This window comes from Schistocerca nitens, chromosome 1 (genome assembly GCF_023898315.1).
Source record: "Schistocerca nitens isolate TAMUIC-IGC-003100 chromosome 1, iqSchNite1.1, whole genome shotgun sequence".
Taxonomy (NCBI): Eukaryota; Metazoa; Arthropoda; class Insecta; order Orthoptera; family Acrididae; genus Schistocerca; species Schistocerca nitens.
Genome location: NC_064614.1, coordinates 760,948,928 through 760,964,537, shown reverse-complemented (window position 1 = coordinate 760,964,537; position 15,610 = coordinate 760,948,928). Strand labels below are relative to the sequence as shown.

At 45.9% G+C, this 15,610-nt stretch overlaps 1 protein-coding gene across 3 annotated transcripts in view; it reads right to left on the bottom strand.

Moving 5' to 3' along the window:
- The window catches only part of LOC126261079 (cerebellar degeneration-related protein 2), a 467,608-nt gene that overhangs the window by 74,840 nt on the left and 377,158 nt on the right, over window positions 1-15,610 (bottom strand). Inside the window, exon 1 of one of the 3 annotated variants that reach the window (XM_049958507.1) lies at window positions 13,900-14,301. The exons of the other annotated variants lie outside the window; for them this stretch is intronic. Within the exon in view, the coding sequence (XP_049814464.1) occupies window positions 13,900-14,002 (103 nt within the window). The 5' untranslated portion in view covers window positions 14,003-14,301. Of the gene's footprint in view, window positions 1-13,899; window positions 14,302-15,610 lie in introns of those variants that run through there. 3 annotated transcript variants of the gene reach the window in all.

The following is a 15,610-nucleotide window of genomic DNA, read 5'->3' as shown; positions in this document are numbered from 1 at the left end:
TGTGTACAGGACCGAGATTCAAGGCCAAGACTTGCCCTCGGTGAGCAATCTTTACAAAAAAATTATCTAGGTCCGACTTACAACCCGTTCTCACAGTTACAGTTCTGTATCTTTAGCCTACATTCCCTTCTGCAAGAGTTCCAGTCTAGCAACGTTTGCACGGCGTTTCGGAAGTACGATAGATGCGCTTACCGTATTAAAACTACCTGTCGCGTTAAGAGCTACTTCCGGTGATGGACTACGAACTAAATCAATAAACAACACTGATGATGTAGTTAAATTTGAAGCACTGCGCAGTTCATGAAGTATTTTGAATGCTACTCAATGTTTCCCATAGATTGCCAGGAAATCTTAGCGGATTTGTTAAGGATGAACATTATATCCTAATGGCGTTACGAGAAATCGCTTCACAGCCACAGATATCGCTGTCTGCATACCTTCCCATACTTATCTACATTGCAATGAAGTTACAGATGTAATTGCTGTAGTGATTAAAAATATACCATATTTTAGAAGCCTATGGGAACTTCACAGCCGAGAGTATGTTATTTTATGTTTGACATTGCGTCAGTTGTTGGGGACGACCTGATAGTTCCATTGTCCTTGAAGACTCAAGAATGCCAAGATCGCTAGCATTTCTTATTATGGCCGGTTTCGACAGATTTACGCTATTATCCGATATTGTAACAGTATCAGATGCAGGTGCTTGTCACTACGTGACTTTCATTATTGTAACAAGCATGTGCCTATAATATCGTTGCATGATCCAATGATGACAGCGTAGATCTGTCGAAACCGGTCATAGTAATGAAAAAAATTGTTAGCGATCTTGGCCAACTTGGTTCTTCAAGAATAATGTGAGGCTTAGAACTTTACTGAGACAAATATCACGCCTCGCTCACAGCATAATCTATCCAGGAGATGCACCGGTGTATGGTAATGTACACTATTAGCGCATTCGTATGTATGTCGTGCCTCTTACTTCGAGAGCTGGATAACTGACACTGGCCTGAAATTCCAACGACTCTTCAGGTGCAAGTAGGCTATTATACCACATATTTACCATCTGCTTGGCACTTCATTTATTGCTGTACAGTATTTCTTTCGCAGCTCTGAGAATGATCAACTGAATTTCTATAATCCCATCAATATTCTTTAATCTCATGAATATTCTTTATTACTGTTTAATCTCATCAGTATTCATTATTATTGTTGGGTGAAGCTGATTAGAGACTTAAGATTTCGACGTATAGCTATTTTCATTTTCGTCTCTGAGCACTTCAGTCACGCTATCTTCGATCTCCAAGAGTGGCTAAGTAGGTGGCGACACCGCTAAGATAAAAACAAACTGTCGGTGACGAATACACTCTTATCTCCAACCACTTCGTTTATCGCCCGCCACACAGCCGAAAGCCAAATCAGTATCTACTCAAAAAAATGATAAAAGTGAGAGATCATAATCAGTTGATCGATATTAATTGCGGAGAATAAAGCGCTACTCTTATCGTTTGAATGAATTAAACTGATATATTTGGTTCGCATACGTCACAGAAGAAAACCCAGAAAACTGTCTTGCCGTGGTCTCTCTTCCTCTAGAAGGGACTTTGTTTGTTTTGGTTTTAGGGCGCAAAACTGCTATGGTCATTAGCGCCCGGTCGGTGGCTTAGGAAACAGTAAAAACCGAAAATGGAAACCAGCAGCAATGGGAACGAAACTCAAAAAATTGGGAGAAACTAAAAGCAGAAGGAAAGCTTAAAAATCCACTACAGGAAGGGTTGGTTGTCCCAAAAAAAAGCTTCAAATGACTGACGTCATCTCACTGGCACTAATAAACTCTAGAACGCGATCGGCCGAGCGCGTGTCATCTGCTAAAATGGACGATATATCAGGCGACAGCTGTAGACGGGCGCGTAACGGAGTAAAATAGGGGCATTCAATTAAAAGGTGTCTTACCGTCCACAGCTGAGAGCAGTGGGGACAGAGTGGGGGAGGATCGCCGCTTAAAAGATGTCGATGGCTAAAAAGACAGTGCCCTATCCGGAGTCTAGTTAAAATTACCTCCTCCCGACGACGCGTTCGGGAGGAAGAGGTCGAAGCACAAGGAAGAGCTTTCACGTCCCGCAATTTATTATGGGGAAGTGTCGACCAATGTGCGTACCATAAAAGAACAACACGACGACATAAAACGCTCCGTAGATCGGTGAAGGGAATCGATCGAATAGCTGGCCGAAGAAGAGAGACTGCAGCCTTGGCCGCTATATCGGCAGCCTCATTTTCACAGATACCAACGTGTCCTGGGAGCCAGAGGAACGCCACCGAGACGCCCCCCAGGTGGAGCAAGCGCAGACAGTCCTGAATCCGGTGGGCCAGAGGGTGGACAGGGTAGAGAGCTTGGAGACTGAGGAGAGAGCTGAGAGAATCTGAACAGATAACATACTGTATCCGCTGATGGCGGCGGATGTATTGGACAGCCTGGAGAACAGCGTAAAGCTCCGCAATATAAACCGAACACTGGTCGCGAAGCCGAAATCGATTTGGGGTGTCGCCAACAATATAGGCACTCCCTACACCTAACGATGTTTTCGAGCCATCAGTGTAAATAAATGTGGCTTCCTTCATTTGTGCACATAGAGCAGCAAATGCCCGACGATAAACAAGTGAAGGGGTACCATCCTTGGGAAATTGACAAAGGTCACGGAGCAGGCAGATCCGTGGACGGAGCCAAGGCGGTGCTGTACCCCAAGTTGTCAAGAAGGTTTTAGGAAAGCGAAAGGAAAGAGAATGGAGCAGTTGACGGAAGCGGACTCCCGGTTGTAGTAGGGAGGAAGGGCGGCCTGCATACCCTACATCCAAGGAGGCGTCGAAAAAAATGTCATGGGCTGGATTAGGAGGCATGGAAGACAGATGGCTAGCATAACGACTCAGAAGGACTGCTCGCCGATTGGACAGCGGATGTTCAGCAGTCTCAGCATAAAGGCTTTCCACAGGGCTGGTGTAAAAAGCTCCAGACACAAAGTAATCCACGGTGGTGGATAGAGTCGAGACGACGAAGAATAGACGACCGAACAGAGGAGTAGACTATGCTTCCATAGTCCAATTTCGAGCGCACTAAGGCGCGATAGAGGCGGAGAAGGACCACTCGGTCCGCTCCCCAGAAGGTACCATTTAGGACACAGAGGGTGTTGAGGGATCGCAGACAGCGATCCGAAAGATAGGAACCGTCGGAGGACCAGCACAGTTTTGTGTCAAACATAAGACCCGAGAATTTATCGACGTCCGAAAACGGAAGGTAGACAGGTCCTAGATGTAAGGAGGGTGGAAGAAACTCCGTACGACGCCAAAAATTAACACAAACGGTCTTACTGGGAGAAAAGCGGAAGCCTGTTTCGATGCTCCAAGAGTGGAGGCGATCGAGACATCCTTGAAGACGTTCAAGAAGGCTGGTCCGTTGAGAGCTGTAGTAGATCGCAAAATCGTCCACAAAGAGGGAGCCTGAGACATCTGGAAGGAGACAGTCCATAATTGGATTTATGGCAATGGCAAACAGTACAACACTTAGCACGGTGCCCTGGGGTACCCCGTTTTCTTGGGAGAAAGTACGGGAGAGAGTAGTGTTCACCCGCACTCTAAATGTGCGCTCTGCCATAAATTCGCGAAGAAATAGTGGCAGATGACCTCGAAAGCCCCAAGAGAACAGTGTGCGGAGGATGCCTGTCCTCCAACATGTATCGTATGCTCTCTCCAGATCAAAAAATATTGCTACTGTTTGGCGTTTCCGGAGAAAATTGTTTATGATATAAGTGGAGAGAGCAACAAGATGTTCAACTGCAGAACGATGCTTTCGGAATCCGCACTGGGCAGGTGTTAAAAGACTGCGGGACTCCAGCCACCAAGCTAAACGGCAATTCACCATACGCTCCAAAACCTTACATACACTACTCGTGAGAAAAATGTGGCGATAGCTAGAGGTGAGATGTTTGTCCTTTCCAGGTTTCGGAACAGGAACGACGATAGCTTCCCGCCATCGTCTGGGAAAAGTACTGTCGGTCCAAATTCGATTATAAATGCGAAGGAGGTAACGCAGACTATGGGTTGATAAATGCAGCAACATTTGGATGTGGATACCATCCGGTCCTGGGGCGGAGGAGCGAGAAGAAGAGAGTGCATGTTGGAGTTCCCGCATGGAGAAAACAGTATTATAGCTTTCGCTATTTTGAGAGAAGAAAGCAAGAGGTTGCACTTCCGCTGCACGTTTCTTCGGGAGAAACGCTGACGGGTAATTTGAAGAGCTCGAAATCTCAGCAAAGTGTTGACCCAATGAGTTAGAAATTGCGACGGGGTCCACTAACGTATCATGCGCGACAGTGAGCCCAGAGACCGGGGAGAAACTAGGCGCGCCAGATAACCGTCGAATCCGACTCCAAACTTCCGAGGAGGGAGTGAAGGTGTTAAATGAGCTAGTAAAGAATTTCCAGCTTGCCTTCGTGCTATCGCGGATGACACAATGGCATCGCGCACGGGACTGCTTATAGCGGATACAGTTGGCCAAAGTAGGATGGTGGCGGAAGAGCACGTCGCCGCTCACGTACTGCGTCACGGCATGCCTCGTTCCACCAAGGAACTGGGGGGCGCCGGGGCAATTCGGAGGTGCGTGGTATTGAACGTTCCGCAGCTGTAAGAATAACGTCTGTAATATGTGTGACCTCATCGTCGACGCTAGGAAAGTGACGGTCATCGAATGTCGCTAGAGGCGAAAAAAGTGTCCAATCGGCTTCGCCAAACTTCCAGCGTCGCGGGCGCATATATGGCTGTTGAGGCTGCAGTCTAAGAACACATGGAAAGTGGTCACTCGAGTGTGTATCATCAAGGGCGAACCATTCGAAGCGCCGAGCTAGCGGAACAGTACCGACCGAAAGGTCCAAATGAGAGAAATTTGTCGTGGAGGCAGACAAAAATGTAGGGACCCCAGTGTTGAGGCAAACTAGATCCGCTTGGTGGAAGACGTCTAGCAATAGTGAGCCACGTGGACAAGGATGTGGAGATCCCCAAAGCGGGTGGTGGGCATTGAAGTCCCCAACCAGCAAATAGGGAGGTGGAAGCTGACCAAGAAGATGAAAGAGATCAGCTCGTGCCATTGGTGTGGACGATGGAATGTATACAGTACAAAGAGAAAAGGTATATCCAGAAAGGGAAAGACGGACAGCGACAGCTTGGAAGGAAGTGTTTAAGGGGATTGGGTGATAATGGCGAGTATCATGGAGAAGAATCATGAGTCCTCCATGGGCTGGAGTCCCTTCAACAGAGGGGAGATCAAATCGGCCGGACTGAAAATGGGGAAGAACAAAGCGGTCATGGGGACGCAGCTTTTTTTCCTGAAGACAGAAGATGACCGGCGAGTAGGATCGTAAGAGAATCGACAATTCATCCCGCTTGGCTCGAATGCCGCGGATATCCTAGTGGATAATGGACATAGGGTGAACAGAAAATGGATGAATGTGACCAAGGTTGCCGTCAAAACGACTGCTCAGAGCTTGCGACCGACAGCATGGAATGGCATTCAGCCGAAGGGAGAAGATCCTGATCCATAGGTTGTTCAGGAGCAGCTCCTGCCACCAGCGATCGGCCGGTTGATCGGCCACCAGCAGTGCGCCTCGGCGACACAGAAGACGGCCGAGGGCGATTTCCGCCAGGTGGTGCTGTAGATGAGACACGCCGTGGCGGAGGAGAGGAACTGGGTTTATTATTAGCTTTCTTGGACACATGATGTTTAGATGAAGGAGGAACCGATGGTTGTGAAGTTGGGGTACGTAAAAAATCTTCGCGAGTATGCTCTTTTTTTCGAAGTCTTGGTGTCTGACTTTTGGGTTCGAGATTTAGCAGAACCCGATGGAGGGTGAGCCATAGAGTGGGCAGGCGAAAGTGGTGAGGTTGAACGGGCGATCTTTGCGCTGGCCGATCTGACGACCGTGGCACTAAAGGTGAGGTCGCGAGTCTGCGTGGCCGCCTCCTTTGTTGGCCGAGGAGAAGCAAGGACAGTGCTGTATTTTCCTGTCTGAAGCTCGGTGAGCTGTCGACTGGCGAATAATTTACGAGCAGCAAAGGTCGACACTTTTCCTTCACTCTGATTTCCTGGATGAGCTTTTCGTCTTTAAAAATGGGGCAATCTCGAGAGGAAGCAGCGTGGTCACCCATACAGTTGATGCAATGAGGGGATGGAGGTGGACCAGCACCCTCATGGGCATCCTTGCCACACGTAACACATTTGGCTGGGTTGGAACAGGACTCGCTGGTGTGATTGAACCACTGACACCGATAGCAACGCGTAGGGTTATCTCATAGCCGGCTTTGATATTCGATGGGAGTTGAACTTTGTCAAATGTCAAGAAGACAGTGCGGGTTGGAATGATGTTTGTGTCAACCCTTTTCATAACTCTATGAACAGCCGTTACAGACAGGTAGTGTTGAATTTCCTCATGGGGAGGGAGCGTGTATAAACGACTCCACGTGAGGAATTCAAAATGCGGTGCGCTTCAACCCGGACAGGGAAGGTGTGGAGCAGTGAAGTACGCAGCAATTTTTGTGCCTGGAGGGCACTGACTGTTTCTAACAACAAGGTGCCATTCCGTAATCTGGAACAAGACTTTACAGGACCTGCAATTGCGTCGACACCTTTCTGAATAATGGAAGGGTTGACCGTGGAGAAGTCGTGACCTTCGTCAGACCGAGAAACAACAAGGAACTGTGGCAACGATGGAAGAAGTGTCTGTGGCTGAGACTCATTGAACTTACGCTTGTGAGCTGACATAGTAGAAGATGAGGAAACCATTGCGGAAGAATCCCCCATGATTACCGGCGTCTCCGATGGCGCGCTCCTCCCTTGTGGGGGCCCTCTCTGAGGGCACTCCCGCCTTAGGTGATTGTTCACACCTCAGGTCACACCTCCCGACAAACGGACGGAGGGACCAATCGGCACTTTCGGAAGGTATCAGCTCGGGTAATCATCCCTCCCTGAGCCTGGCCGTTACCAGGGGGTATGTACGTGTCCTACCTGTCTACCCAGGGCGGGGAATTACGCGTTACCCCGTCACCGGCTACGCACGAAAATGCGTGGGTCGGCCCTCAAGACACGCACAGGAAGGAAGAAAGAGAAACGGAAAAAAAAGAAAGGGAAAGGAAAGAAGAGAGGTCTCAGACGCCGCAGTGGAGAAGAGGTAAGGAAAAGAGAAGAGGTAAGGAAAAGAGAAGAGGTAAGGAAAAGAGAAGAGGTAAGGAAAAGAGAAGAGGTAAGGAAAAGAGAAGAGGTAAGGAAAAGAGAAGAGGTAAGGAAAAGAGAAGAGGTAAGGAAAAGAGAAGAGGTAAGGAAAAGAGAAGAGGTAAGGAAAAGAGAAGAGGTAAGGAAAAGAGAAGAGGTAAGGAAAAGAGAAGAGGTAAGGAAAAGAGAAGAGGTAAGGAAAAGAGAAGAGGTAAGGAAAAGAGAAGAGGTAAGGAAAAGAGAAGAGGTAAGGAAAAGAGAAGAGGTACGGAAAAGAGAAGAGGTACGGAAAAGAGAAGAGGTACGGAAAAGAGAAGAGGTACGGAAAAGAGAAGAGGTACGGAAAAGAGAAGAGGTACGGAAAAGAGAAGAGGTACGGAAAAGAGAAGAGGTACGGAAAAGAGAAGAGGTACGGAAAAGAGAAGAGGTACGGAAAAGAGAAGAGGTACGGAAAAGAGAAGAGGTACGGAAAAGAGAAGAGGTACGGAAAAGAGAAGAGGTACGGAAAAGAGAAGAGGTACGGAAAAGAGAAGAGGTACGGAAAAGAGAAGAGGTACGGAAAAGAGAAGAGGTACGGAAAAGAGAAGAGGTACGGAAAAGAGAAGAGGTACGGAAAAGAGAAGAGGTACGGAAAAGAGAAGAGGTACGGAAAAGAGAAGAGGTACGGAAAAGAGAAGAGGTACGGAAAAGAGAAGAGGTACGGAAAAGAGAAGAGGTACGGAAAAGAGAAGAGGTACGGAAAAGAGAAGAGGTACGGAAAAGAGAAGAGGTACGGAAAAGAGAAGAGGTACGGAAAAGAGAAGAGGTACGGAAAAGAGAAGAGGTACGGAAAAGAGAAGAGGTACGGAAAAGAGAAGAGGTACGGAAAAGAGAAGAGGTACGGAAAAGAGAAGAGGTACGGAAAAGAGAAGAGGTACGGAAAAGAGAAGAGGTAAGGAAAAGAGAAGAGGTAAGGAAAAGAGAAGAGGTAAGGAAAAGAGAAGGACAAAGGAAGGAGGAAGACATACAAGCAGAGAAGGCGAAGAATGCGTTACATTTACGAGCGTCCGTCTCCGGACATAGGCACAAACCATACTCCCAGAGGGGGAGAAAGGGAAGGAAAGAGCCAGAGGTGAGGGGAAGGGGGGGGGGGGCGAAGACGGGGGATAGGGAAGGATGCGGAAAAGGAAGGTATGCAGCCCGGAAAGGAAGGAGGGCTACATTAGCTCGGGGTCCCGTGCTCGCTACGCACGTATCCACAAAAGAGTTGTGGACCCCCTGGGGGGCAGAAGGAACTGGCCCAGTACGGTAAATTAGGCGCGAAAGGTGAGGTAAAGGACTTTTTCAAACAAAACTAGAAATAGTGGACTTCAGATACGCATGTCGGGACACACGACTGAACTTTCAGTAACTGTAATCGATGCGTGCTTAACGGATGTTTCACCTGACGTATGCACTAGAATTTCCATAGGTTATCCTGACAGTAGTTTCTTCTTACTGGCTTCATTATGTTTCTACTTACAAATATATCTCTACCATATTATTTGCACTACTGGTTTGGTTTTCCTTTCTTTCATTACTGCTGAGGCTTTAAGTATATCGCAGTAAAAGCGACTTCTTTTAGGAGAAGACACAGACCCTCTAACAAATTGTATCGTCTTGTAAGAAAGAGTAAGATAGCAAACAGGCTTTGCGAAAGGAGGTCGTTAGCGATGCAACGCCATCCGTGAGGAATCTGTAGTAGTACCTTTGAAGACGAAGTTCATTGCATACAAAGTTTGTGGATGACGTTCAGGAAAAAAAAAAAAAACTGGTATTGTTACCGTAATAAGGACTTGAGGAACCCTTTCGAAAGTAACAACTTTAATCGCTGTCTCTCTTCGCTCAGTGGCTGAAATAGGTTTGCAAAGCTAGATTTTAATGAAATCCTGAACTGCTGAAAGTCCACTGCCGCAGTCAAATTTTTATGTTACTGCACCAACGGTTGTGAATCTTAATTAGAACACTACAAAATACATCAAAAATTTACTATCACTATGGTATCTACTACATATTGTATGTAGAAGAAGATGAAAGCCATTTCGAAATCCTGTGGAACACTCCCTTGAAGGTCACGGTATTTTCCGAGCATTTTAGCGTGGGAAATGCAGTAAGACGCCAGTTAATGGCAACCTAGAACATTGTGAGAATTTTATTGGGACTGAGTTTAACGTTTACATGTTCGTATATTAATTAGTTTTCATGTGACTGCTGCTTTGAACGTTATAGCTTTGCTGCAGTCTACACACTAGTATTTGTTGGTACAATGTATTATAAACACCGAAATTGACAAACACACCTCTTGCAGTGGACAGACAGACAGACAGAGAGAGAGAGAGAGAGAGAGAGAGAGAGAGAGAATTCTGTTCGAGATCACAGACCTACCTTGTAACACTGTTTTGGACCGAAGTTTAACAAAAATATTGTCCTAAGCAGTTGGTTTTCCGTTGTAGTTATTTCAACAATCCATTCGCGACGAGAGGAAAAATATTGGCTCTGAGCACTATGGGACTTAACATCTAAGATCATCAGTCCCCTAGAACTTAGAACTACTTAAACTTAACTAAACCAAGGACATCACACACATTCATGCCCGAGGCCAGATTCGAACCTGCGACCGTAGCAATCGCGCGGTTCCGGACTGAAGCGCCTAGAACCGCTCAGCCACCGCCACAGGCAGAAAAAAATTGTTCTGTTTACATTCAGCAAACATGACAGCACACGCTTACCACTTACAAGCTACTTGTTTACGAAATTATAGTTCATTATGACTTTGCCGCACGATCTTCCACATGAAATGATAACTAAGGAAACATTCAAGGAACGACAAAAGAGAACGTGGATCTTGGATTCTCTGAAATCATAATATCTAAGAAAGATCAACCCAGAGAAAGAGAGAGAGAGAGAGAGAGAGAGAGAGAGAGAGAGAGAGAGAGACCCCACCATACTTGCAGACTGCTACAGAACAGTCAATCGCCGCGTGACGTATCAAAAGTACACAGAGTTATGAAAAGCTACAGTGCTTGTGACAACAATTGCCTCTTTATGTGACAATTATAGTCTTACGGCATTACGTGAAATCGACCGTACACCGGCCACGTGAATGTATATTCAAGAAACAGAGATCGGAAAAAGGCTGAAGAAAATAGCGTCTCGCTGCAGCAGTGTCAAATCAATTCTCACTTGTATTCAGCTCAAGGTAAACAAGGGTGGTGCGGTACTTCAGTACGGAGCTTCTTACCCCGTGGAGGTCGTGGGAAGGAATTATTCTCATTCATAATTAGTGCTCAGAGACTTCGCTTTTTTATCAATTCCGTTAGACTGAAATTTTATCGATATTGATGTTTAACTGTGCACAATTCCGCGAACATCCGAGTGAAACAATTATGATTGCACAAAATTTAAACTTTTAAACAGTGTAAAATGTTAAGTAAGGAAATTGAAACCAAAGTAATTTACCTCCTGTGGCGGTACGAACCGCAACCTTTTTAATATCACTGAATCCTGCAGATAAATTCAGACTCCGAAAGTTCTTGTAAACATGTGGCCGTTTGTCAGACGAATCATAGCTGTTTGAATATTACGTACAGCAAATTATTTCCATCGATGGCACTATCGTCTCACTTTGGGAGAAGTGCAGGTGAATTACGCCTTCGTGTACTTTTGTGATGTTATAATTTATAAGAAAGCTACAGATAATAATTATAATTTGTCTCTTACCTTTATGTCTCTAACCTCAGCTTTTCATTCATCCTGTAGTCGTAACAGTGTTAAGTAAAATGTGGCGATCTTAATGGCCGATCAAGCTGAAGCACGCGGCTGATACAAAGTTCTGGGAGTTTTACCGCAACCCTTTCAGACCGGGCGCCTCCGTGGCCGGCCGCGGTGGTCTCGCGGTTCTAGGCGCTCAGTCCGGAACCGCGCGACTGCTGCGGTCGCAGGTTCGAATCCTGCCTCGGGCATGGATGTGTGTGATGTCCTTAGGTTAGTTAGGTTTAAGTAGTTCTAAGATCTAGGGGGACTGATGACCACAGATGTTAAGTCCCATAGTGCTCAGAGCCATTTGAACCATTTTTGAAGTCCGGAGAGAGGAAATAAAATCTGAGACTTGCAATGACACTTATCTCACAAACAGCAAAGCACATGGAAGGACAATAAAAGCAAAACAAGGTAATGGAATGTAGTCCAATTAAATCATGTGATACTAAGGGAATTAGATTGGAAAACGGCACTTAAAGTGGATAAGTTTTGCTATTTGGGCAGCGAAATAACTGATGTGGCGAAGTAGAGAGCATATAAAATGTTGCCGCAATGGCACGAAAAGCGTTTCTGAATATAGTTTGTTAACATAGAACATAGATTTAAGATTTTCTGAAAGTATTTGCCTTGGGCTGAAGTGAGACGTGGACGATAAACAGTTTAAGCAAGGCGAGAATATTAAGCTTTTTAATGTTGTGCTGCAGAACAATGCTGAAGTTTAGATAGGTAGATCATATAACCAATGTGGAGGTACTTAATACAACTGGGAAGACATGAAATCTGTGGCACTAAGTCATCATGGGATCACATATTTAACACTGGAAGGTAGTGTGGGGGGTAAAAATTTCAGAGGACTAAGAGATTAATGCGAAGGGAGATACGGGAGGATGTAGGTTGCACTAGTTATTGATTGAAAAGAGCAGCAGCAGCAACAACAACGACGACGACGACGTTCCAATAACTGAAAACAATTTCTCTTCATCTATACTTTAATTCTGTGCTCAGAAAGCGTGTTCTGGAAACTGGAACTATCTCCTGAATCGTCGAAAACACAAGAAATTACGACTATTTTATCGCGTGATTAGGAGATACTAATTTGTTAACAAGCTGCTGCGGTATTTGTATCACAGAAGCCGTATACAAATACTAAGAACTTCTGACACACAGCCAGTTCATTACTGGGCACCAGGTAATCTGCCCTAGCTACTAGCTAAAGTGGTGCAGCGTTACCGTGTAACGCGCGAGACAACGGCCCAATAGAGTACAGGTAGCCCCGTGTCCTCAACTACACAATCAGTATGGATTTGTTTCTATGAAATACGCACTATCCCAGTAAAACCATCTTAGAAGCTTAGTTTTTAAAAGGTTTTCATTTTAAATGGTCCTCTTGATATCTCAAATCATCTGTTGAATGATTAAATATGAAATTCCTTAGCAAACCCGATCTCGCGACTTCTTATGAGCACAATTACTCAACCGATGGCGCACGTTCATGTAGTATACGTAATACCTGTTACAAACCGGACATTCGACTTTAACTGCTTCGCCGAAGATTATGTAGTACTCGAGACAACCTTGAAATTACAACTAAGGGACTCAAACTCCTTCATGGACCATTAATAAAGAGAAGCAATGGTGCTTTTATTGTAAGCAATGAAGCCGCGCACGAGTTATATGGCTTTTCTGCGGACAACATATGTAGTCATTCGAGTCGTTCGGGCTCGACTGCTGCAGCCGACCGGCGGACCAAGTACCTGTCTGTTCGAAAACCTCTCCGGCGTGACTCATCGCAACTGGAACGCTGCAGGCGCCACTGTTCCGTGAAGCTACCAACGGCCCGCTCCCCACCAGGATACGACCGGATCAAAGCACCGTGAAGTAGAACCACAGTTCTAGCACTCGAGAAAACCAAATTTCAAACCAAAATTTCTTGCACAGCATCCCGCAAATTAAAATAATTTCCTTTAGCTTTCATTATATTTTACTACTAAGAAGTGCAGAAGTGCCAAATCAAAAATTTATGCGAGACTACCTTTTTTGTCGTTGCGGAGACTACAGTTTACGCGGGAAGAGGAGGGGTTGTTTCGATTGCTTAGTGGAAAGGTTCCCGCCCGCGGAAAACGCGAAATTTACTTTTCACACGTGTCCAGGTACAAATTTTCACCGTCAATTGAGACATTCACAGTTTGAGCTATGTCGAATTTCGAAAGCTACTTAAGATACCTGCTTTCTCTTACAGTACATATTTTATCAGGCCACGACGAAGACATTCAAAATTGTAAAACGCATTGTAGATGGTAAGTTCTATACGAAAACACACACACACACACACACACACACACACACACACACACACACACACACTTGTGAACCGATATTGCGAAGCTGACTAACAATACGTAAGCTTATCTCGTGATGCCACGAATGATTGAGATATTTGACTTCAATCAAAGATACTCTCGTTTTCGGGGCTAAAAAGTCATACAGCAAGTAAAAAGCAACCTGTGCAACGGTTTGTCTTTACATTAATTAAAAAGTCACTTAGGTCAATCTGTAACGTACTATTGGCGAGGAAGACAAGCTAAAATGAAGGTTTGAGTTGTTGCGTATTTAGTATTTGGTGCCCGTAGTACCGCTGGAATACTTACGGAGGGTAAATACGAAGGGGAAGTAGCTTATGGTATCAGGGATTTTACTCTGCGGTTATGGGACGTCGTCGTCTTCAAACTAGTACAACCTACAGTAGCTAAGTCATAGGTGACTATTAGTGGCAAGAAGTGCTTTCTTGTGGAAAGAAGGACGACATGAAATTGGGAAAATAAATGTTTGACTTCTAAATCTCTCTTTAAAAGCAACCAGTTTCTTCCTACCTTTAAGGCTTTCATCTGCAAGACACTGCACCTCCAGGCTGTAGTCCCAGGCCTCCAAGGAGCACAGGCTTTCAGGACTGCTGAAGTCCTCGTTGTCCATCATTGCGCACAGTCTGCCGCACTTCCTGTCTCAACTACGTAACGATGCCGTCCATGACTCGACACACAGTCCCGGCAAACTCTTCTACAGTTGCTGAGCGAGTGCGACAACGCAAGCCGAGGAACTACCATCCACCCGTCCACGGCGACATAATTCCACGCATCCCACGGCCGAGGAACACACTCGTTCCTCGACTCTGCGCCTCTACATGAGTGCGAAGCTCAGGCTCAGCAGAACTACGAAACACGGTGAGCACACTCGGGCATACCTGTTGCGGGCACTGCAGCTACTGGTGAACGGCTGGCTTTCGTTAACAGTCCAAAGGTCCTCCAGCCGGCCGCCTCGCCGCTCGCTTCCCCCACCCACTCCACAGCTCCCCTCCCACTACTACTCCGTCGGTGCCACCTGGCGCCGGCGAGGCCTGCGGCAGACACGAGCAGAGCATTCCATCGCGACCGCCAGGTATTGTACGCGCGAAGCAAAGGCGGACAGTTGACTCTTACAGATTTGGTAGTGAAATACATGTTATCCACTGGTTACATGAACAATTTTGATATGGTTAGCCCGCAGCTATATTTAAGTACAGTGTGTGCTATGTTGAATAGCCCGTAAATTGACTCAGTGCGTCGTTGTCACTGTAATGACCTATTGAATGTGAAACTAACTGAAATTCATGTTCCTAACTGTTTCTTATTTAAGGTGTAACCATGATTTATGTTGCTCTTGACTGTGTATTATAATTCACAACCAGCTATACACTCCACACAATACTTTTACGTCGGAGCTCATTAATGCCGAAAGAAAAATCGAAAGGGACGAAAGCCTTGACACTGCCGTTCCCTCTTAGAGTTCATTAAGGATAGCCCCCAGGAAACCGACTGTTGTCTCGTCGAAATATGGTGCTAGAATTCGTTAGGGCGTCAGGAAATGATGTGAAACTCCGGACGGGATTTCCAACATTTCTTATTTCAAGTTTAAGTCTTGTCGGCTTATGTGTCATAAATTTGTCCCATTGTATTCCTAGTTTTACAGCAGTCCTTTACTTCATTACGAAAACTTAGAAAAGACTTAATTCACTTAAGGTAACTGTGTCAAAGCGAGAAGCATTCTTATAGATGTAGCTGTTAACTCTCAGCTTTTACAGAGATCTTCAGGCTAGATTACTGGTTAATAACGGTACGGATAAACGAAATGCAGTAAGAAACCACCTTGCAGACACTAAATGGTATTTGGGAGGACGATGCAACGCTGTAACATATCTCCTGAGTGTTGCTGTAACACGCAGGAGGGAATTTTAAGGGCCATACGGGAAGTAGGACGGTATGACGCAACATGGGCCAGCTGTGGGGAACTCGTTGGTCGGCGCCTCAGGCGTAGCGCTTCTTCTCATAACTTGTCTGTGGAGGCAGCCGTGTTGTGGGGTGTCCTTGCTGCCGCTGGACAACCTTCCAGCTGAGGCCAGCGTCTGTCCAGCGAGTCAGCAGGAATGTCGGCAACAGCCTCACGCGCATTCCTGCCGCGACAGCTCCGGGCGACCTTCCGCCACCAGCAGTGGCAGTACGGTAGATTCAGTAACTGCTATTTTATTTGCAAAACAGTAATACCTGCTTA